General features: G+C 44.1%; 1 protein-coding gene across 1 annotated transcript in view; it reads left to right on the forward strand.

Moving 5' to 3' along the window:
* celsr2 (cadherin, EGF LAG seven-pass G-type receptor 2) overlaps positions 1 to 18106 on the forward strand; it is a 54860-nt gene that overhangs the window by 31360 nt on the left and 5394 nt on the right. Inside the window, exons 4-26 of the mRNA XM_071520735.1 lie at positions 907 to 1022; positions 1158 to 1246; positions 5578 to 5735; positions 6196 to 6359; positions 6671 to 6796; positions 8603 to 8769; positions 9671 to 9850; positions 10306 to 10419; positions 10647 to 10803; positions 11215 to 11356; positions 11835 to 11955; positions 12552 to 12735; positions 12888 to 12989; positions 13146 to 13240; positions 13417 to 13626; positions 13839 to 14022; positions 14553 to 14871; positions 15286 to 15453; positions 15549 to 15672; positions 15822 to 16022; positions 16258 to 16432; positions 16996 to 17108; positions 17686 to 17768. Of these exons, the coding sequence (XP_071376836.1) occupies positions 907 to 1022; positions 1158 to 1246; positions 5578 to 5735; positions 6196 to 6359; positions 6671 to 6796; positions 8603 to 8769; positions 9671 to 9850; positions 10306 to 10419; positions 10647 to 10803; positions 11215 to 11356; positions 11835 to 11955; positions 12552 to 12735; positions 12888 to 12989; positions 13146 to 13240; positions 13417 to 13626; positions 13839 to 14022; positions 14553 to 14871; positions 15286 to 15453; positions 15549 to 15672; positions 15822 to 16022; positions 16258 to 16432; positions 16996 to 17108; positions 17686 to 17768 (3492 nt within the window). The remainder of the gene's footprint in view (positions 1 to 906; positions 1023 to 1157; positions 1247 to 5577; positions 5736 to 6195; positions 6360 to 6670; positions 6797 to 8602; positions 8770 to 9670; positions 9851 to 10305; positions 10420 to 10646; positions 10804 to 11214; positions 11357 to 11834; positions 11956 to 12551; positions 12736 to 12887; positions 12990 to 13145; positions 13241 to 13416; positions 13627 to 13838; positions 14023 to 14552; positions 14872 to 15285; positions 15454 to 15548; positions 15673 to 15821; positions 16023 to 16257; positions 16433 to 16995; positions 17109 to 17685; positions 17769 to 18106) is intronic.

An 18106-nucleotide genomic window follows, 5' to 3' on the forward strand; every position in this document is an offset into this window, starting at 1 on the left:
GTCTTGGTCTGTGCTCATGATTAACCCTATTATCTGTTCAGTGATCTTTGTAAAGTCTCGGCGTTGTTAAATCTTGCCCTCTTTTCCTCGTCGGTGAATCACATGGCAGACTGCATTACTGCGCTAGAGCAGTAATCCAGTAGGACAGGAAAACAAGGTGAACGTGGGGAAAGTCGTTCTTGGGTGTCTTATATTTTTAAATGGGACATGCCAGACTACTGGCCTCTTTTTTTTCCCCTCATAATATGGGATGCAGTTGTTTACAGTTTGTGTTGATGGACAATGATTTAGACATTTTGAGATCCATATGTTCAGTTTACATGGTGAAGATGGATCAAATTAATACATAATACAAAATATGAACTATGTAATATTTTCAAGTGGCAGGCTGGCCTTGAAGTTAGACAGGCTGAGATAGAACGGTTTGTAGCTCACCACCCTTCTTTCAATCACCTTAATCGAATGTGCCCATTTTGGCTGAACAGCCTTAGAGCAAGGCATCATATCCTTGTATCTGCAAAATTTACATTTCTCTGGAAGTAGGAGAAACCAGCCTTGTTTATTGCTTAAAGACAATGCATTTTGGCCATTATCCATGGGTAACCGACAGCAACGCCCTGCTGCTTTGCTGACTAATTTGATGGACTTGTGCAGCATCTGCCCTAAAAGTGGCAACTTGTGACTTCCCATCCCAGTCATCCCAAAGACACAAAAAATGGCACCTTGTCCTTTGTGCCACTCTCAGCATTTAAGACAGGGGTGAAGATAAGAGCCTGCAAGAGCTGCCACATGCTACACAATACAATCAAGGGATTCATTCCTGGCCAGGGTCCTTATCATATCTTTGGACACTATCACATTGTTTTCCATTCAAAACATGTATTTTTCTATTGTTCTGTTTTCCAGATTTGCCACCAAAGAGCCTAACGGTTTATTACTCTACAACGGTCGCTTCAATGAAAAGCACGACTTCATTGCCATGGAAATCATCAACGAGCAGATACAGCTCACCTTCTCTGCAGGTAGAACACTAATACACTTTATCGTCATTATCATATGATTTGCTGCAACCAGTTTCTTCTGTTTCTTTCATATGGATGCATATCATTGTTGTACTGTGCGCTGTGCCGTGTTTGACCTCTGTCATCCTATCCCAGGTGAGACCAAGACTACGGTTTCACCATATATCCTTGGAGGTGTCAGTGATGGCCAGTGGCATGTGGTCCAAGTCCACTACTACAATAAGGTACGACTGATCCAGTAGAAGAACATTCATTCCACCTCTCAAAGATTATGAATCTGTAGAGCCTGGTTTATGATTAGCTAGTTTTAGCCACTTACAGTACTGGATCTTGCCTTCTGTATGTTTCTTTATTCCTTCTCTGAGTTAGTTGACAAGAGCCTACATGCCTTTGGTTAAACACAATTGTCCTCAGCCACTGTCACCGTCAGGCATGACAATACAATACCAGACATAGTTGCTAAAGACATTTGGAGTGAAATCAGGTCACAGACTACAGGAAATAGTGTAGGCTGTGAGGATAACTGGCACTTGTCATGCATTGTCAATGGCAAATTGATCATTAGGGCATCCTTAGTGTAATGACTGTACTGGGTGTAGACCGCGCTGGAGACAGCATACTCTGTGCTGTGTAAGTTTGTTTTTTTGCTCCTTTAGAACTGCTGCTGTGTCAGTCTAAAGAATTACCGTTGACAGGCTGATGATCTGGAAGAGAGCCAGGCTGCCAGCTAGACACTGAGGGAGGGAGGGAGGGAGAGACAGAGACGGAGAGAGGAGAGGAGGGGAGGAGGAGGGGAGGAATGGCAGATGAGAGCAAGAGACTGAAAAAGACGGGGGGGGTTACAGACATGCTCAGATAGGACCAAATATGTTTTGACAATTATTTTTCTATAAGGACTTCACAGCTCAATCAGTGAAGAATGTATGGAACTATTGTCTCCGTCTCGTATACTTGCCCTTTCAGCAGTTTCCCACTCCCACCCCAGACCAACACACAGGATGTTACATTTTACTCTATTGAGGAAGTCACTTTGCATCATAAAGATGTTGCCAGGCAACTCCCCCACTGTGGATATTCTATTCAGTGTCTATGATAACATGGCCATGTCAGATTTTAGCCAGCAGAAGTAATGGGGGGGGGGGGGAGAAAGGGGGGGCATCTTGTAGGCAATTGGATGAAAACTATTTGGTTCTTTGCCTAGAAGACATTATACTCTCATTAATCACTTTGGTACAAACCCCAAAGTCCAATGAATCTCTGAATCATTTGTTTTTGCGTTGACCTGGTAGTTTTACAAGTGTGCTACATATTTGATGACATATACATGCTTTTACTCTGAAGTTTGTCCATGTACAGTACCAGCTCTAGAGCCGGAGAGATGCAACAGTTTTTTATTTCTTTGTTGTGTTACTACAGTTGAAGTGTACTAGTCAACACAAGTGTATTCATCACACTGACTACATAGCACAATTTTAGCATTGAGCGTCAGAAGGCCCCAGGACAGCGAGGGCCCAACCCCGGGATAGAGCCCCGTCACTATACTAGTTGAACTAATCCTCTCAGCCTCTGCAGCGCTGGCCTCATATTCCACATCCCGTGAGTCACTGAGGTAGAAAGATGGCTCCTCCCACTAGAGGTATCCCACGGTGGCCTAGTCTGGCCTGTCCCTGTCCGCAGGGGGTGGGGCAGGATGAGGTGGTGGAGGTGGGGGGGCATTTTAGATTGAAATGTGCCTTTCAGGGTAGTGGGGACTGTGGAGAATGGCAATGACCGCTGCCTTTGTGCTTCGCTCTGCTTCCTTTGGGACCATGGGCAGTGAATGATGCGGCCCCGGGGAAGGTGCCCCTCTCTCTGTTCTGGAGCGAGGAGAGAAAAGCGGAGCAGAAGAGAGGACCAAAAGGAGGGTAAAGAAAAGCAGAGAGAAGTATTGACTCGGGCTTTGAGCGGGGACACTGCGCTTCAGGGCCAACCCCTCCAGTTGCTATGGTTTTCCAGTCAATCTCGGATCCCATATTTGTGTTGTTTGCTGCCATGCTCCTCCTGTGCATAGAGGGTGACAGGGTGACAGGGAACTCATATTCCCATAATCCCCTGTTGCGGCGAGCGAGAGCAGTGTTTAATGTAGTCTTGAGCAAATATGTACGTTCCAATCAGCTTTGACAGGACTGGGTTTTGTGTAGTAGAAAGACTGGTTGACAGACATTAGCGGACAGTCATTATAGGAGAGTCAACAGCCGTGACTGATGGCGGCTGTAGTTCAGGGAGCCGGGGGCCCGGGAGCCGCGGCAGACAGCGCAGGTCAGTGAAAGGACCGGCGGATCTGGAGCGCAGCCTGCTTTGGACCTTTCATGGCAAAGGGAAACCGTGGAAAAGAGCGTGTCGGATGATTTCATCTATGACAATTCTAACTATTCCGCTGTTTCACACCTCATGTTTGCTTGTTCCGTCGTCAACAAATTTGAAACAAATTTGCCCACTTTCACCTCAACAGGGGTCAACTAGAAAAAATAAAAGTCACCATTAAAATCTATTTTCATCTACATAACATTTCATCGTGGAACAGTAAGGAGTTTCACAGTCAACAATACGTGTTACACTAATTTTTACTGACATTTCTGTTCCACTTGGAGTTAATGTTAATTGATGCAGGTGAGGTGTTGTGAGGGGATGGGTGTTTATTCATTCAGGTAGAATAGGGTTATTGTTCTCATCCACATCTCTAAAACTCAGCACACTGTGATCACAAGACACATAATGACCACCAGAACAGCAGCATTAATTGTTCAGAGAGATTTTATCTAATTTACTCAATGAATACCATTAGAAAAGCATGTGAGAGAAATTAAGTCCCACTAAAATGCCTTTGGGTGAAATGGTTTTTGTCATTGCTGTGATGACTGACAAAGTGTTTTTTGTCATGAGTTTCTATACTGCAGTTGGCTAAGATATTATACCAGCAATGTCTGCTTGGGAGCAAAAATACACCTACATCCCCATGGGGGTCTTCTCTTAGAGCCTTTAATTTGGGGGATCAGACAGTCATGATGAGGCCGTCATAACAGGAGAACAATCAGGAAATTATAATTCCTAAGGCTTATGCAATCAGTGATGGGAACTTATTTTAGTGTATGTCTATGGGAGGACTGAATAACCAGGCAATGAGAGTGATTACCTTGTGTGCACAGTATTCCCAAGCGATGAGCCCACTCAGGCCGAGTCCTCATATCATCTCTGCACACTAGACAGGCTAATTCTTGCTAAATCCTGTCTGACCAGCTGACAGCTCAGTGGCCTGCAGGCCGTGAGGGCGGTCGCTCCTCTCATCGCTGGGGCAGCAGCTCGCGACACCAGCTTGAACCTATACTTAAGGTTAATATGAGCTCTACGTGACCTCAGAGAAACGGCCCGGTTTGAAAAGAGGTCGTGACCTTTATTGACAGGATCATCATTCTCTCCCCCTCAGGCCCCTCCTGCTTTTGTTGCTCCCCCCATTGATTTCTCAGACAATGAAAGAGATCCTTTGTCGGCAGGGCTGCTGTCCTGCAGAGAGCAGGCCCTTCCGTGTGTGTGTGTGTGTGTGTGTGTGTGTGTTGGGTTTTATTTGCCAGCCACTGCCTTTAGCTCTAGCTGTTATGGTTTGAATTATTAAAATGCTCAAGAACAGTTGAGATGAGCGAGCTGATGTGATAGAAAAGACCATTTGGCTGTTGTTCCCCTATTGCAAAAACTCCAGGTTTAAAGCTGACACATAAAGCTACTTACAGGTTAGCGCTGGGTGACATTTCTAGAAATTTCCAGGCTGTTTTATGGATTGGTACCTTTCTTTGAATGCAGTATGATGATGAGATACTTTCACACAAACCCTTTTTGAGTCTGACTATTTATAAATGCGGAGCAACCAAAAATACTTCACTGTCTCAAAAAGAGAAGAATGGAAATACTGTCTCTTTATTCAGTGTTTTGTGATCCTTGTGCAGACAAACCTTCTGGGTATTTTCAAACGAATACAGTATTATAGGGCTATATTATTGTTTTCTCTTATCTGTCCATCTCAGCCAAGCTATTTATACTATTTCTGCTGCGTTGTACTAATCCAGATCCTTGGGATGCATATTGCATATTGATGTTAAGGGTTAGGGTTAGAAATAACATGTTATTGAAATAACATTGTGATTAAAGCACACTCAATGCACCAGTCAAAAACCTTTTTAAAAAAAATATGCTTTAAAAAAATATGCTTTCATTTCTAAATCCCCTGCACAGTTGAATGGACAAGTAAAATCCTTGAAATGCATACATCAGCAAGGAATCTCAAACATTGTCTGCACAACTAAGAGCATATATTGTTGTAAGTTTGTCTGTTTTGTTTAATACATCCATTCTGATAAGTGGTCAGTTTGGATTTGAGGTTCAGACAAATAAATGTCAATAGGTTTTCAAGTGTACACACAGACTCTTTGTAACACGTATTGTTTTGACTGAAGCCGCCATGAAAAATAAGGAAAGCGCTCCATAATGGCTCCTGACATTGATGACTGTGTCTCTCACTCCACAGCCGATCTTAAACCAGGCCGGCCTGCCACAGGGGCCCTCGGACCAGAAGGTTGTTGTGGTGACAGTGGACAACTGTGACACGTCTGTGGCGCTGAGGTTTGGCCATATGATTGGAAACTACAGCTGCTCTGCCCAGGGCAGCCAATCAGGATCCAAAAAGTAAGTACACAGGAAACGCATCAACAGTATTATGGGTGCTCTAATTGGCTAGCTGGAGGGTCATTGCCAAGCGCAGTTACAATAAATTTCATTTTTGCAACAATAATTCCTTCTGTGTGTTTTTTCTCTGTGCTTTACGCATCCCCTCACTACTTCTGTATTGATTTCAGTAATTTCATTGATTCCTTTCTTTGCAGTCATCTCATTAGCAGATACTGAGTAAACTTGTTTTGAAGTGAAGTTCCACATCTCCAGGGTGTTAACTAAGCTTGTTTTTTTCTTCATTGGGATGTTTATCTTTTTTTTCTGCATGTATCTCTGGGGGGGGGGGGGGGAAATAACACTGCAAAACTGTCTTTGTGATGAATTTTTCATGGCCCCCGCACCAGTGCTGACGATCTGTTTTGGTGGAGGCAGAGCAAAACTTGAGCTATTAAATGTGTTTGGGTTGTGTGTTCAGATCGTTGGACCTGACCGGGCCTCTGCTGCTCGGGGGGGTGCCCAAACTCCCAGAGGACTTCCCCGTTCGCAACCGCCAGTTTGTGGGCTGCATGAAGAACTTGCGTATCGACAACCAACATATAGACATGGCCAGCTTCATCGCTAACAATGGCACTCTGCCAGGTATGTAGCATTTTGACCTGCCGTTTAGCTTTGGAGCTTTTAAGCTGCTGATTATCCATTTCTTTACTTATTACAACTGCGACCATTTTGCAGTCAACCAATGTTTGTTGTTGTTACACCAGCCTGGTTTGGCACAGGAAAGAAAATAACTCAGACTATAATGAGAACAGCAGGGAAGTGGAGGCGCTGGGAAATGATCATTTTACCTGCTATGAATAGTTTATTACCCTCTGCCTCTCTGCCACTTTGATGGAATAATGAGGTGGGATAGATCAAACGTACGTTATCTACCTATTTCCTCGCGCCCCTAGGATGCTCTGCCAAAAGACATTTCTGCAACAACAGCCCGTGTCTGAATGGAGGGACCTGTGTGAACCTGTGGGGCTCCTTCAGCTGTGATTGCCCCCTAGGATATGGAGGACAAAACTGCGAAAGAGGTAAGTGAGTGGAGTTAAAGGTCTGGGGCATCTGGGTGGGAGCAGTCACACATGAGATGAAGCCTAACAAGTATAAAGCCGTCTTTACTTTGCTGCTTTGCATCCAGTAGGTCGAAATAAGCCAAGTGGAAACATTTCCTCAGTAACAGAAAGTCGCTAATGCAGAAACCAGGGCTTTTCAGTGCAATTATTGGTGTTAGTCAAGCCAGAGATAAGAGCTTTCTAGAAATACCTGACTTGATTGCTGTTTCCTGTTGTGTACACCAGGCTAGTTTGCCAAATATCTGACAGGTGTTTATCAGTATCCACTGTGTGTATCGACTCTAAAGTATTACAGCATTAACCAGAGGAGGCAACATTTTCTCTCTCTTTGAGTTTGAAGGAACGGTGTTCAATTAGTGTACGACTAATTGCTTTTTTGGGCTTTGAAGACACAGCTAATGTTTTTATCCCTGTTCTTCAATGTCTTTTTTTTCCTTTCTTTCCACCTGATACACTGCAGCTGTTAGGGACAGAGGAAGAGAAATGAGCCATGTAACGCCCTTGTTTTTTGGTTTGAAGTAAAATGAGTAAAAAAGGAACATTTCTTCAAGTGAGCATTCCGTTTTCTCACAAAGATTAATTAGGGAAGAGGAGGATGAGAAGAGCTTAAGGTGCAGGGAGGTTGAAGGAGGAGTAACGTGTTGCAGAGAGCCCTCCATATGAAGAAAGGGGGGGGGGGGGGGGGGGGCGGGATGTAGAAGTGGGACAGGGAAGCATAATGTAGTGTGCTCACATGTTACTGATCTCCAAATCGGATTTAATGAGCTTTGATAACATGAATATATTAACAACCGTGGTCATGAACAATTCATCATAGGCATTAGAGGTATCTTTCAAACTCCAATTGCTAAAGTATTTAATTTGAAGGAATAAACATTTATTTGACGGTCCGTGTATGTAAAGCGTGTGCGTGCATAAATATTGATCTATCGCTATCCAGCATATTTCAACCTACTGTATATGCACAGTGCAATTAATAAAGCTTGTATTAAAGGGTTAGTTTTTTTAATGGTACTTTTCTTTTTCCATGAAAATTTCAAACATTGCACTGCAATTGCTCTCTCCTTGCATCTCGCTCCTCTTCTCAGCCAACAATGACAGCCACAGTGCATCAGCTTTATTTGGCATTAATAATCGATCACTTCAGTCTGAGTGATTCAGGGTGTTTTGGGGGGTTTTTTTCACTTCGAAGAGACAGCATAATGAGGGAAAAACTGTTGAATATCTAGTAAGTGTCCTTTCATGTCCCTTTCTTGACATGAAAAAGGGACAGAAAGCTGTTCTTTCAGAAAGCCGTGAGTCCATGCAGAGTGACAGACATGCAGACATGACCATCTTTTAATCAACACTCATCACAAGTAATACTGAATAAGTGATGTGTTTACTTTATATAGAAAACACAATAAATTTTAATACCACACTAATAGGTGTGGAATAACTAATGGGTTTTTAATTGTATCTTAAATTTTAACCTTATACTCTTTGTCTCTAACTCATTTATATTGTCAGTTCTGATAGACTGGTGTCTTTACCCTTATGAGATAAGAGTTGTTCAGTTGTGATAACTTGGATGTGATCAGTGAACATGCTGGACATAAGATGGAAGATATCTGCTGTTTGACAGTAATGACTCACGGTCACCTCACCTGCTGTGAAATTGTCTCCCCATTCCTCGCTCCTGCGTTCTCCCACCCTTACACACACACACACACTCTTTTTAATTTTTTTTTCTGCATTTTTCCTCTCTATTTATTTTTGCTGCAGTTATGGCCAGCCCGCAGCGTTTCCTGGGTAACAGCCTGTTGCAGTGGAGTAACCTTGCGGCGGCGGTCAGTGTTCCCTGGCATGTCGAACTCATGTTCCGCACGCGGCAGCCCAGCGCCACACTGCTGCACATCTCAGCTGGCATGCAGCACAACCTCACACTGCAGGTCAGAGCACACCGTATACTGAAACATACTCTCCTCGCCTGCACACACACACACACACACACACACATACACACACACACACACGCACAAACTCACTCTCTAGCTAGCCCATACGGTCTCATTCTGCTTGAGGCCAAGTTGCATCATACATTATTTCGCTCCACAGATGCACAGCAATGTGAATTTGTCCTCAGGGGGAAAAGTACGGTATATAAGTAGCAGAAAATGTTCTGTTTAATTAGAAAGAAAAGAAAACGTGAGCAGGCTTTTAAAGGTTATTTATTTTTCATGGTTATTTGGCCTGATTAGTGAAGAGCAGTGTTAGCACCTTAATGCCTATAGGCCCTGAACCTGTACCAGAGGCTGAAAACACATTTCTCTGTGTGTGTGTGGGGGGTCCGATCAGCACATGATAGCGTGTGTCTGCCAGTCCTAACCTGGAGTCCCACATGAGCAAAGACCAAACTTTTTTTGGAATGAGGCTCCACCTGTTGGCTGCCTGAATAGCAGCATGTCTGTAAATATTGGAAGATGCTGAGACAAAACATGCCAGATAATATGATGCTCATCGCAGCATCTGAGGAGTTTCCATTTTCAGACCTGTGCTGCAGTTATTGTGTTTGTCTAGACTGACGCCTCTTTGATGTTACATAACCGCCCGATGTCTATTTCCAGCTAAGCAGACCTATGATGTGTAACAATGCAAAGGTTGAACTTTGACGGTCGAATGCGTTAAAAAGAAGAGCTGTCTTTTTCTGTTCATTGTGTGAAGTGGTGCTGAATCTTGATGGTCTTTTTCTCCTCTGCTCCTCCCTCCTCTTCAATCCTCCCACCACCCTCCTCTTTTCTTGGACCTCCTGCTGTGTTTTCCATGTTCTCTGCTCTCTCCCTGCCCTTGTAGCTGCGTGGGGGGAGTGTGGTGATGGGCCTGCAGAGGGGGGAGGACTCCACTCTCTCCCGGGTGGAGGAGGTGCTGGTCAACGATGGAGACTGGCATCATTTGCAGTTGGATATCAGCGGGTCTGCGGGGGTGGCGGCCCACCACAAGGCGGTGTTGTCTATAGACCACGGCCTCTACCTGGTGAGTGGGAGTTCCCCTACAGATGGCTGATCGCTGTGTTGTATTGTAGTGAACTGGCTGTTTGTCATGGTGTGCTCATACTTGCATATATTACACTATAACTGGTTATAACCTTTTTATGTCCCTTTTTAAATGTCATGTTTATTGCCATTATTATCATTACTTATTATTAGCATTATAATTATTATTATTTGTTATTACCATTATGTTTTGTTTAAGTTTTTGATTTGCTTAGTGATCTTTTTTTTTTTTTTTATACTGTGTTATAATAATTATTATTATTTAAGTAGAGGCCATGAATAGGCCATGAATTTTTTTTTCTAATGTCTTCTCTTTCTTGTTTTCAGCTGTGCAAAATAAATAAAAGTTAAAGTTAAGTTAAAAAAAGACAGACAGATTCTTGTAGATTCGCAGTCAGCAAACTTGCATTCAATCTGTGTCATGCACCTTTTCAGGCCAGTATGGAGGTGGATGGGAAGCTGAAGCAATCCAAGCTGAAGACTGTGAGCGTTGGAGGTGTGACAAGGCCTGATGGGAAAATCCAGCATGGCTTCCGTGGCTGTATACAGGTCCGTCCCACTGCTTAGGCCCCGTTCACATCAACATTGGTGATATGTCAAAAAAACGGACTATATCCCTTGTGCTTCAATGAGACCTGTGCTTTGACGGGTGCCAAATGTCTCGCCTTAGTCGCTTGTTCTCACACAGTGCCTCACACTCCCATAATTGTGTTGTGCTTTAATGAATGTGTGCATGTGTGTGTGTTTGACTGTTTGTTCCCTCTGGTTCCCCTCAGGGTCTGCGTGTGGGCGGGGCCCTCAGTCTGTCCCAGGCCAGGAAGGTGAACGTCGAGCAGGGCTGCAGTGTGCCGGACCCCTGCGGCTCCAGCCCCTGTCCTGCCAACAGCTACTGCAGCGACGACTGGGACAGCTTCTCCTGCACCTGCCTCACCGGTGAGTCTGACTGTTGTCAGTCATCAGTATTGTCACTGGAAACATTCAGAGAATACAACCGTGATCATCATCTGTTCTAGGGTTGGAAGGTCACAGGCCACTGATGAATATTCACTTAGTATTGTTATCCGTCACATGGATCATTTGAATATTCCAACTCGGAAACATAATCAGATTACTTTTAGATACGCTGGGATTACTTTGTTGACAAAATCTAAAGAATATGATTACATTATTTTATATCTGATTACTGTGTTTTCTGTAAATCTAATGGATTACAAGTTTCTGCCATCATTACTGTCCTGTTACATGTAATCCAGTACTTCCCAGCACTGTTTATCACAATTTTCAGCCACTGCTCGAGCTGTGAGAACAAAGCGACTAATTTTCCTTTGCATTGCTTTGTTGTAGGTTACTATGGCAACAACTGTACTGATGCATGTTCATTGAACCCATGTGAGCATGAGTCATCATGCACCAGGAAGCCGAGCTCCTCTCGCGGCTACACCTGTGACTGTCCCAGCAGCTACTTTGGCCAATACTGTGAAAAAAAGTAGAGTGCAACTTTCCATATTCATGTTAAATTATGTGTATGTCATAGTTCCTCATGTATTGTATGTTTTCTGATGCCCCTGCTGTGTGTATATGCACTAAACTGTAAAGGTATAATGTTAGAAGTTCAGAACAGGTATTTTGTATCTGTTTGCAGCAGGTAATGTGTGATGCAAACAATAAGTAATACGTTTAATTAAAATGTATTGACATTCATTTCTCAATTATCGTTCAGTGAAAATAGTAAAAAATTCACTATTTTTTACCCTTCTCATAAACAAAAACCCCAAAACTGAAAAGATTTCACATATAATTTATTTAAGTTAGTTTTACAAGTACTAGTTTCAGTTCACTTTTAGTTTTTTCATAAAGTCTCGTTTGTATTTTATATTTCAGTTGAAGACTGTTTTTTTTAGCTTTAGTTTATATTTTATTACTGTGCAGATAAACTAAACTAAACTAACTGTGTATCCTCGTAGGACCGACCTGCCGTGCCCCAGAGGCTGGTGGGGTCACAAGACCTGTGGTCCCTGCGACTGTCAGACGGACAAAGGCTTCGACTCTGACTGCAACAAGACCAGCGGAGAGTGCCGCTGCAAGGTGAGTGTGCTGCTTATCGCTCTGTAACAGACCCACGGGTAAGAGGTGCATCGCAGCGGTTCTCAACCTGGGGGCCGGGACCCAGCCAGGTGGTCGCAGGATCATTTTGGGGGGTTGCGAGATGATTTATGGGATTGGAAAAAAAACGTATTTTTGCTATACAAATTTATTGTTATGTCTATTCCTTCTGCTTTTTCTAGCATTTTTGTTTTTTTCTTGTGATATACTACTATACAACCTGAAAAGGGAAAATCATTCTTCAAGTAGGCATCGCTTCGTCACGAGCCAAAAAGGTTTAGAACCACTGGCCCAGAGGTTAAAGGAGTGGGCTTTAACTGGGAAAAACTAGGTAGGGAAAGTGATTGAGAAACACTCTTCCCTCCCTCAACAACCACTGCCGAGATGCCCTTGAGCAAGGCAATTAACCCCCAGTTGCTGCAGTGGAGCTGCTCACTGGTTGTGCTGGGCAGCTCTCAGGTGTGAATGTGTGGAACTGCATCAACGTGAAGCAGGGTGGTGCTAAAAATGGATACATAATGGTTAAAAAAATTGAGCTGTGACTCAGTCCTTCGTCTCTCCTCCTCCTACCTCTCCAGGACAACCACTACCGTCCCGAGGGCAGCGACACATGCCTGCTGTGCGACTGCTACCCAATCGGCTCTTTCTCCAGGGCATGCGACAGGGAGAGCGGCCAGTGCCAGTGCAAACCTGGTGTCATCGGACGCCAGTGTGACCGCTGCGACAACCCCTTCGCCGAGGTGTCCCCTAACGGCTGTGAAGGTCAGGATGCGTTAGATAAACCTAATGCTGGTTTTTAAAAGCAAAATCTCTGTCACAAATATATTACATACAGATTTTTAAATAATTTTCCTTTTTTATGCTCATTATCCCTCTCTGTTTCTTGTCCCTATTCCGTCATTCTTGCCATTCAGTAATCTATGACAGCTGTCCTCAGGCCATTGAGGCTGGGATCTGGTGGCCCAGGACTAAGTTTGGTCTTCCTGCAGCGGTTCCTTGTCCCAAGGGAACTTCTGGTAGGATGGTTTTCAGCAGCTCATCAAATTACCATACAATAATGTCAATATATGAAATGTGCCTCAAGCCCTTCCTCTGCTCCACTCTATTGCTTTTCATCTCACATGTGATGACTCTCTCTCTCTCTCTCTCTCTCTCTCTCGCCTCCTTCCCAGGCACAGCTATCCGCCACTGTGATGAGCACAAGGGATGGCTGCCTCCCAATCTCTTCAACTGCACCTCCATTACCTTCACCAAGCTTAAGGCCCTGGTGTGTACATTCTCTCTTACTCTCTTATTCCCCTCACTTTTCAATTTACTCTGCAATTTCCACAAAAAATCTTCACTCATAAGGATGTGGAGGTAGAGGATAATTTCAAAAATATATTTCATTAGCAAAGCATCTAAAAGTTGATAAATTGTTTGTTATGCTTTACCTCCCCTCAGTCTGAGAAGCTATCCCGTAATGCATCGTTCCTGGACTCCGGCCATGTTCAGCAGACAGCGGCCATGTTGGCCAACGCAACCGTGCACACACAGAAGTACTATGGCAGCGATGTGAAGGTGGCCTACCGGCTCACCCAGAGCCTCCTGCAGCATGAGAGCAGCCAGCAGGGCTTCAACCTCACCGCCACACAGGACGTCCACTTCACTGAGGTGAGGAACGACGACGCCTTATGTTTCCACTGAAAATACTACACTCACACACACACACACACACACAAAGACTGCTATTGAAAACATGGCATGAAACAAAATAAAAACAATAGAATATAATCATGATGGAAGCAACAGGATATACGTAACGCTTCATGCGACTCTCCGCTGTCACATCCCGTCACACTGACCCCCCTGCTGTTTTCTGACAGAATCTGGTTTGCGTGGGCAGCGCCATCCTGTCTCCAGACACGCGGCCGCACTGGGAGCTGATCCAGCAGGCGGAGGCGGGCACGGCCGCGCTGCTGCGCCACTACGAGGACTACGCTAACACACTCGCACAGAACATGAGGAAGACCTACCTCAGCCCCTTCACCATCGTTACCCCGCATATAGGTGAGTTACACAGTTACTGCTTACCACAAAACAATGGTTCTAGTGGCGTACCAACAACTAGCAAAGACAATATAGTCCTTTTGGCAGACAGCAGTATGTTCATTCATTTTTTCTTTAGGATAAAGGATAAATCTTCCTTTTCACTTGCCCTGAGGGGGTTCCAGGGGTCCTTGAGGGGTTCCAGGTGTCCCCAGCAAATTGATCAATTGTTAAACTTCATCATTATTCCATTTACAAGAAGTTAACACAATTAGAGAATGTAGAAGAATGATTATTTTGATCATAGTTTCACTGTTATCTCTCTGCCTACAATAGATAGTCATGGAATTCTGGACAAATTCATATCTAACAATAAAAATATTCTCTGTTTTGGGTCAGAGAGACAAAATCTTATCAAATGGGGGTCCATGGCCCTAATGTGGACTAAATTAGGGGTCCTTGATTTGAAAAACGTTGAGAATCACTACACTACACCACCCTGCCGCCCGACTGCTTACCCTGCTCTCTGACCCTGCTTGTGTTCTCCACAGTTATCTCTGTGGACCGTCTCAAAAAGATGAATTTTGCCGGAGCCAAGCTCCCCCGTTACCAGTCGCTGAGAGGCCCTCGTCCTCTGGACCTGGAGACGGCCGTCACCCTCCCTGATTCAGTCTTCGAACCACCTGTGGACACCAAGGGCCACAGGCACCTGGATGTCTTCCCAGAACCCTCGCTGAGGAACCACTCAGCTTCCAGGAAAAGGCGTCACCCTGATGACAGCCAGCAGGACGCCATCGCCAGCGTGATCATCTTCCACAGCCTGGCCGCGCTGCTGCCTGAGAGCTACGACCCTGACAAGAGAAGCCTCCGGTAAGAAACAAGCATAGAAAGAGACTGAGTGGGAGGAAGGAAAAAGGAAGTGAGACTAAATAAAGCAGATGCAGACTGTGTAATCTGTGTATATTTTGTAGAATATTAACTCCAATCACATTAAATGCAACATTAAGCCAGAGACAATTTGGATTAAATATTTTTTTGAATCCCAACTATGTGGGCTCTTAGATATCTAATAGATGTTATCTTAGATTCATTAGAAAATGTATCCTATTTTTTTGTTGGTATCAGTGTTGTTGGTGTTACATGATTGGTCTCAAAGTGATTTTTGAGTTGTTACAATAATACACATGATGTCTATTATTTAACCACTTTGCTCTGCATCTAGAATTACTGAATTAAAAGTGGTGTTCGCTGAATTCATACCTTTTATCATGTGACTCGCGTCAGGGTGCCAAAGCGTCCGGTCATCAACACACCGGTGGTTAGCATCACAGTGCATGACAATGACGAGCTGCTGCAGCACACACTGGACAAACCCATTACGGTGCAGTTTCGCCTGGTCACCACAGAGGAGCGCTCCAAGCCCATCTGCGTCTTCTGGAATCACACCATACTGTGAGCGCACTGACACACAAACAGAGCCGATTCAGCCTTTAGCTGCATGAAACCGTGTTTTCACATTGTTCTCTCCTCTCTCCACTTTATGCCAGCGGCGGTAACGGAGGCTGGTCAGCTAAGGGCTGTGAGGTGGTTTTCAGAAACAACACTCACATCAGCTGCCAGTGCTACCACATGACGAGCTTCGCTGTGCTCATGGACATCTCCAGGAGAGAGGTGAGTGAGCACAACAGCCACCTAACACTGCAGACTGACGGACACCATGACTGATACGCTTCACTGAACCTTTTGAAACACAGTTACTCAGTATTCAGTAACTCAATCTTTTCCTCTCTTTCCCCTGCCGATCCTCAACTTTGGTCCAGAACGGTGAGATCCTGCCAGTCAAACTAGTGACATGGAGTACAGTGGGCGTGACGCTGGGCTTCCTCTTCCTCACTACGTCCTTCCTCCTCTGTCTGAGAGCCATGCAGTGCAACAAGACGAGTATTATCAACAATGGAGCCATGGCCCTCTTCCTCTCCCAGCTCATCTTCATCCTGGGCATCAACCAGGCCGACAACCCAGTAATGAATCAGTTTCTTTTCCATCTACTTGTCTTTATTTAACTCGTCCCCGTCCACCTCTGTGCAGTGTATCTCATCTCATCTCCTGATATCCCACCATCTCTCTCATCTGTTTGGCATAGGAAGAGTCTGATAAGATAATCTTAACTCACAATCATTTCCAGTCTGCCATATATATTGTGGTACAATGTGTCTTAGCAATGCTCCTTTCCTCCTCCACTCCCTCTCCCTGTAGTTTTTGTGCACAGTCATTGCCATCCTGCTGCACTTCTTCTACCTGTGCACTTTCTCCTGGCTCTTCCTGGAGGGGCTGCATGTCTATCGGATGATCAGTGAAGTGCGAGACATCAACTACGGACCTATGCGCTTCTACTACCTGATTGGCTGGGGAGTGCCTGCCTTCATCACAGGTGTGAAACCTCACATGATCACATGGTAACACAGAGAGAAAACACTCAAGGAGAAAACCTGAAAAGTTCCTTCCGGGCCTTTGTCCTCAACCCCGCTCTTGTTTCCATTTACATTAATAAGAATTCCTAGACAATTAAAAAGTTATTTTCAACAACATAGCAGTTGTCTACTTTGTCTACTACCCTGTCCTCCCATTGTATTACAAACTGCAGTCAAAAGCACTTTATATTGGAATCACCCTGCTTGAGATGACCAATCCTCCTCAAGCTAGAACATGGTTTCAACAGAAGTTAAAAATGAATCAAATCAACAACTGTCATCCGTTACATTAACAAAGAAAAACAAGCTTTCCAGGTTATGACATGCATACATGGAGACACACACACACACACACACACACACACACACACACACACACACACAAATACTGTATGCACACAAAGGGCACTGAGAACTTAGTAGTTGTTGCCTGATGGAAGGTCTGCTTTCTGTTCTCTTTTTGGCTTTGTCTATTTATTAAAAAGAAAGTTTATTGAATTTAATTTAATTGAATTGTCCCAAGGTTTGGCGGTCGGACTGGACCCAGAAGGCTATGGGAACCCCGACTTCTGCTGGCTGTCCATGTACGACACTCTCATCTGGAGTTTCGCTGGACCGATTGCCATGGTCGTGTCGGTGAGTCCCTGCAGCTCCCTGCATTTGACTCATCGTGGAGATTGTTGTGTCATTATTTGCATGATACAAATAATATACATGCAAGGCACTTTTCCAATTGCTGAAAGGTGCCAATACAATAAACATGATACAAACATAACAATGCAGAAAAAAATTGTTGCTGATTGACAAATCTGTGCACAGTGACACTGATTTTCACACTGTAGGAGGATGGTATTTGTTCTAGTCTTTCCCAGTGCAACAGTCCGTATTACAGTCCAACATACTGAGTCATGAGTGGTGATCTCATTAGAGTGGCACTAGAATTGTTGTTTACAATGAACACACCCACCACTGTTCAATTTGTGAGTTAGTGGCAGCAAATGTGTAAGTTAACTCACCTAAATTCAATACATTTTATTTAGAATTTCCTCTAGTAAGTAAAAAATGACAGTTAAAAATAATAATATTTTGAAAGGGACACTGATTTGTTCTTGACAGACTTGAGTTTATAGTTTACCTGCCATTGCATGTACCACTATATCACTGATTGGTGCTGTATTGTAAGGTGTGATACAGTTTGACGTTGTGTCCACAGATGAACATCTTCCTGTACATCCTGGCCTCCAGAGCCTCCTGCTCTCTGAGACATCACAGCATTGAGAAGAAAGAGCCTCGTGTGTGAGTGTCTGAATACAAACACCAACTAATCTGTCGGTGGCATGCTGCCTTTTGTGGAGAGTGAGAAAGTAGTTTCACTCAAGTGCTGTTCACTTTTGAGGTGTTTGTACAAGACTTTTTCTGTTGTAGGGAAATGTATCTGCACTCCACTACATTTCAAAACAAGCATCCGTATTTTCAGCAAATTTCTCAAAGAACTTGCAGTTACTAGACACTTTGAGAGGTTTATTAGGTTATGAAGAAATTGTGAACCTTTCAACCTGAATCAGCCAACTTCATGAGGAAGTAATCAAACCGGTAAAACTAGAGTACCAAGTCAACCACCTAAAGGATAATGA

The sequence above is a fragment of the Centroberyx affinis genome, unplaced genomic scaffold (assembly GCF_046629955.1).
Source record: "Centroberyx affinis isolate AG114_WGS23_722 - 3 ecotype Tasmania unplaced genomic scaffold, CSIRO-AGI_Caff_v1 ptg000824l_1, whole genome shotgun sequence".
Classification (NCBI taxonomy): Eukaryota; Metazoa; Chordata; class Actinopteri; order Beryciformes; family Berycidae; genus Centroberyx; species Centroberyx affinis.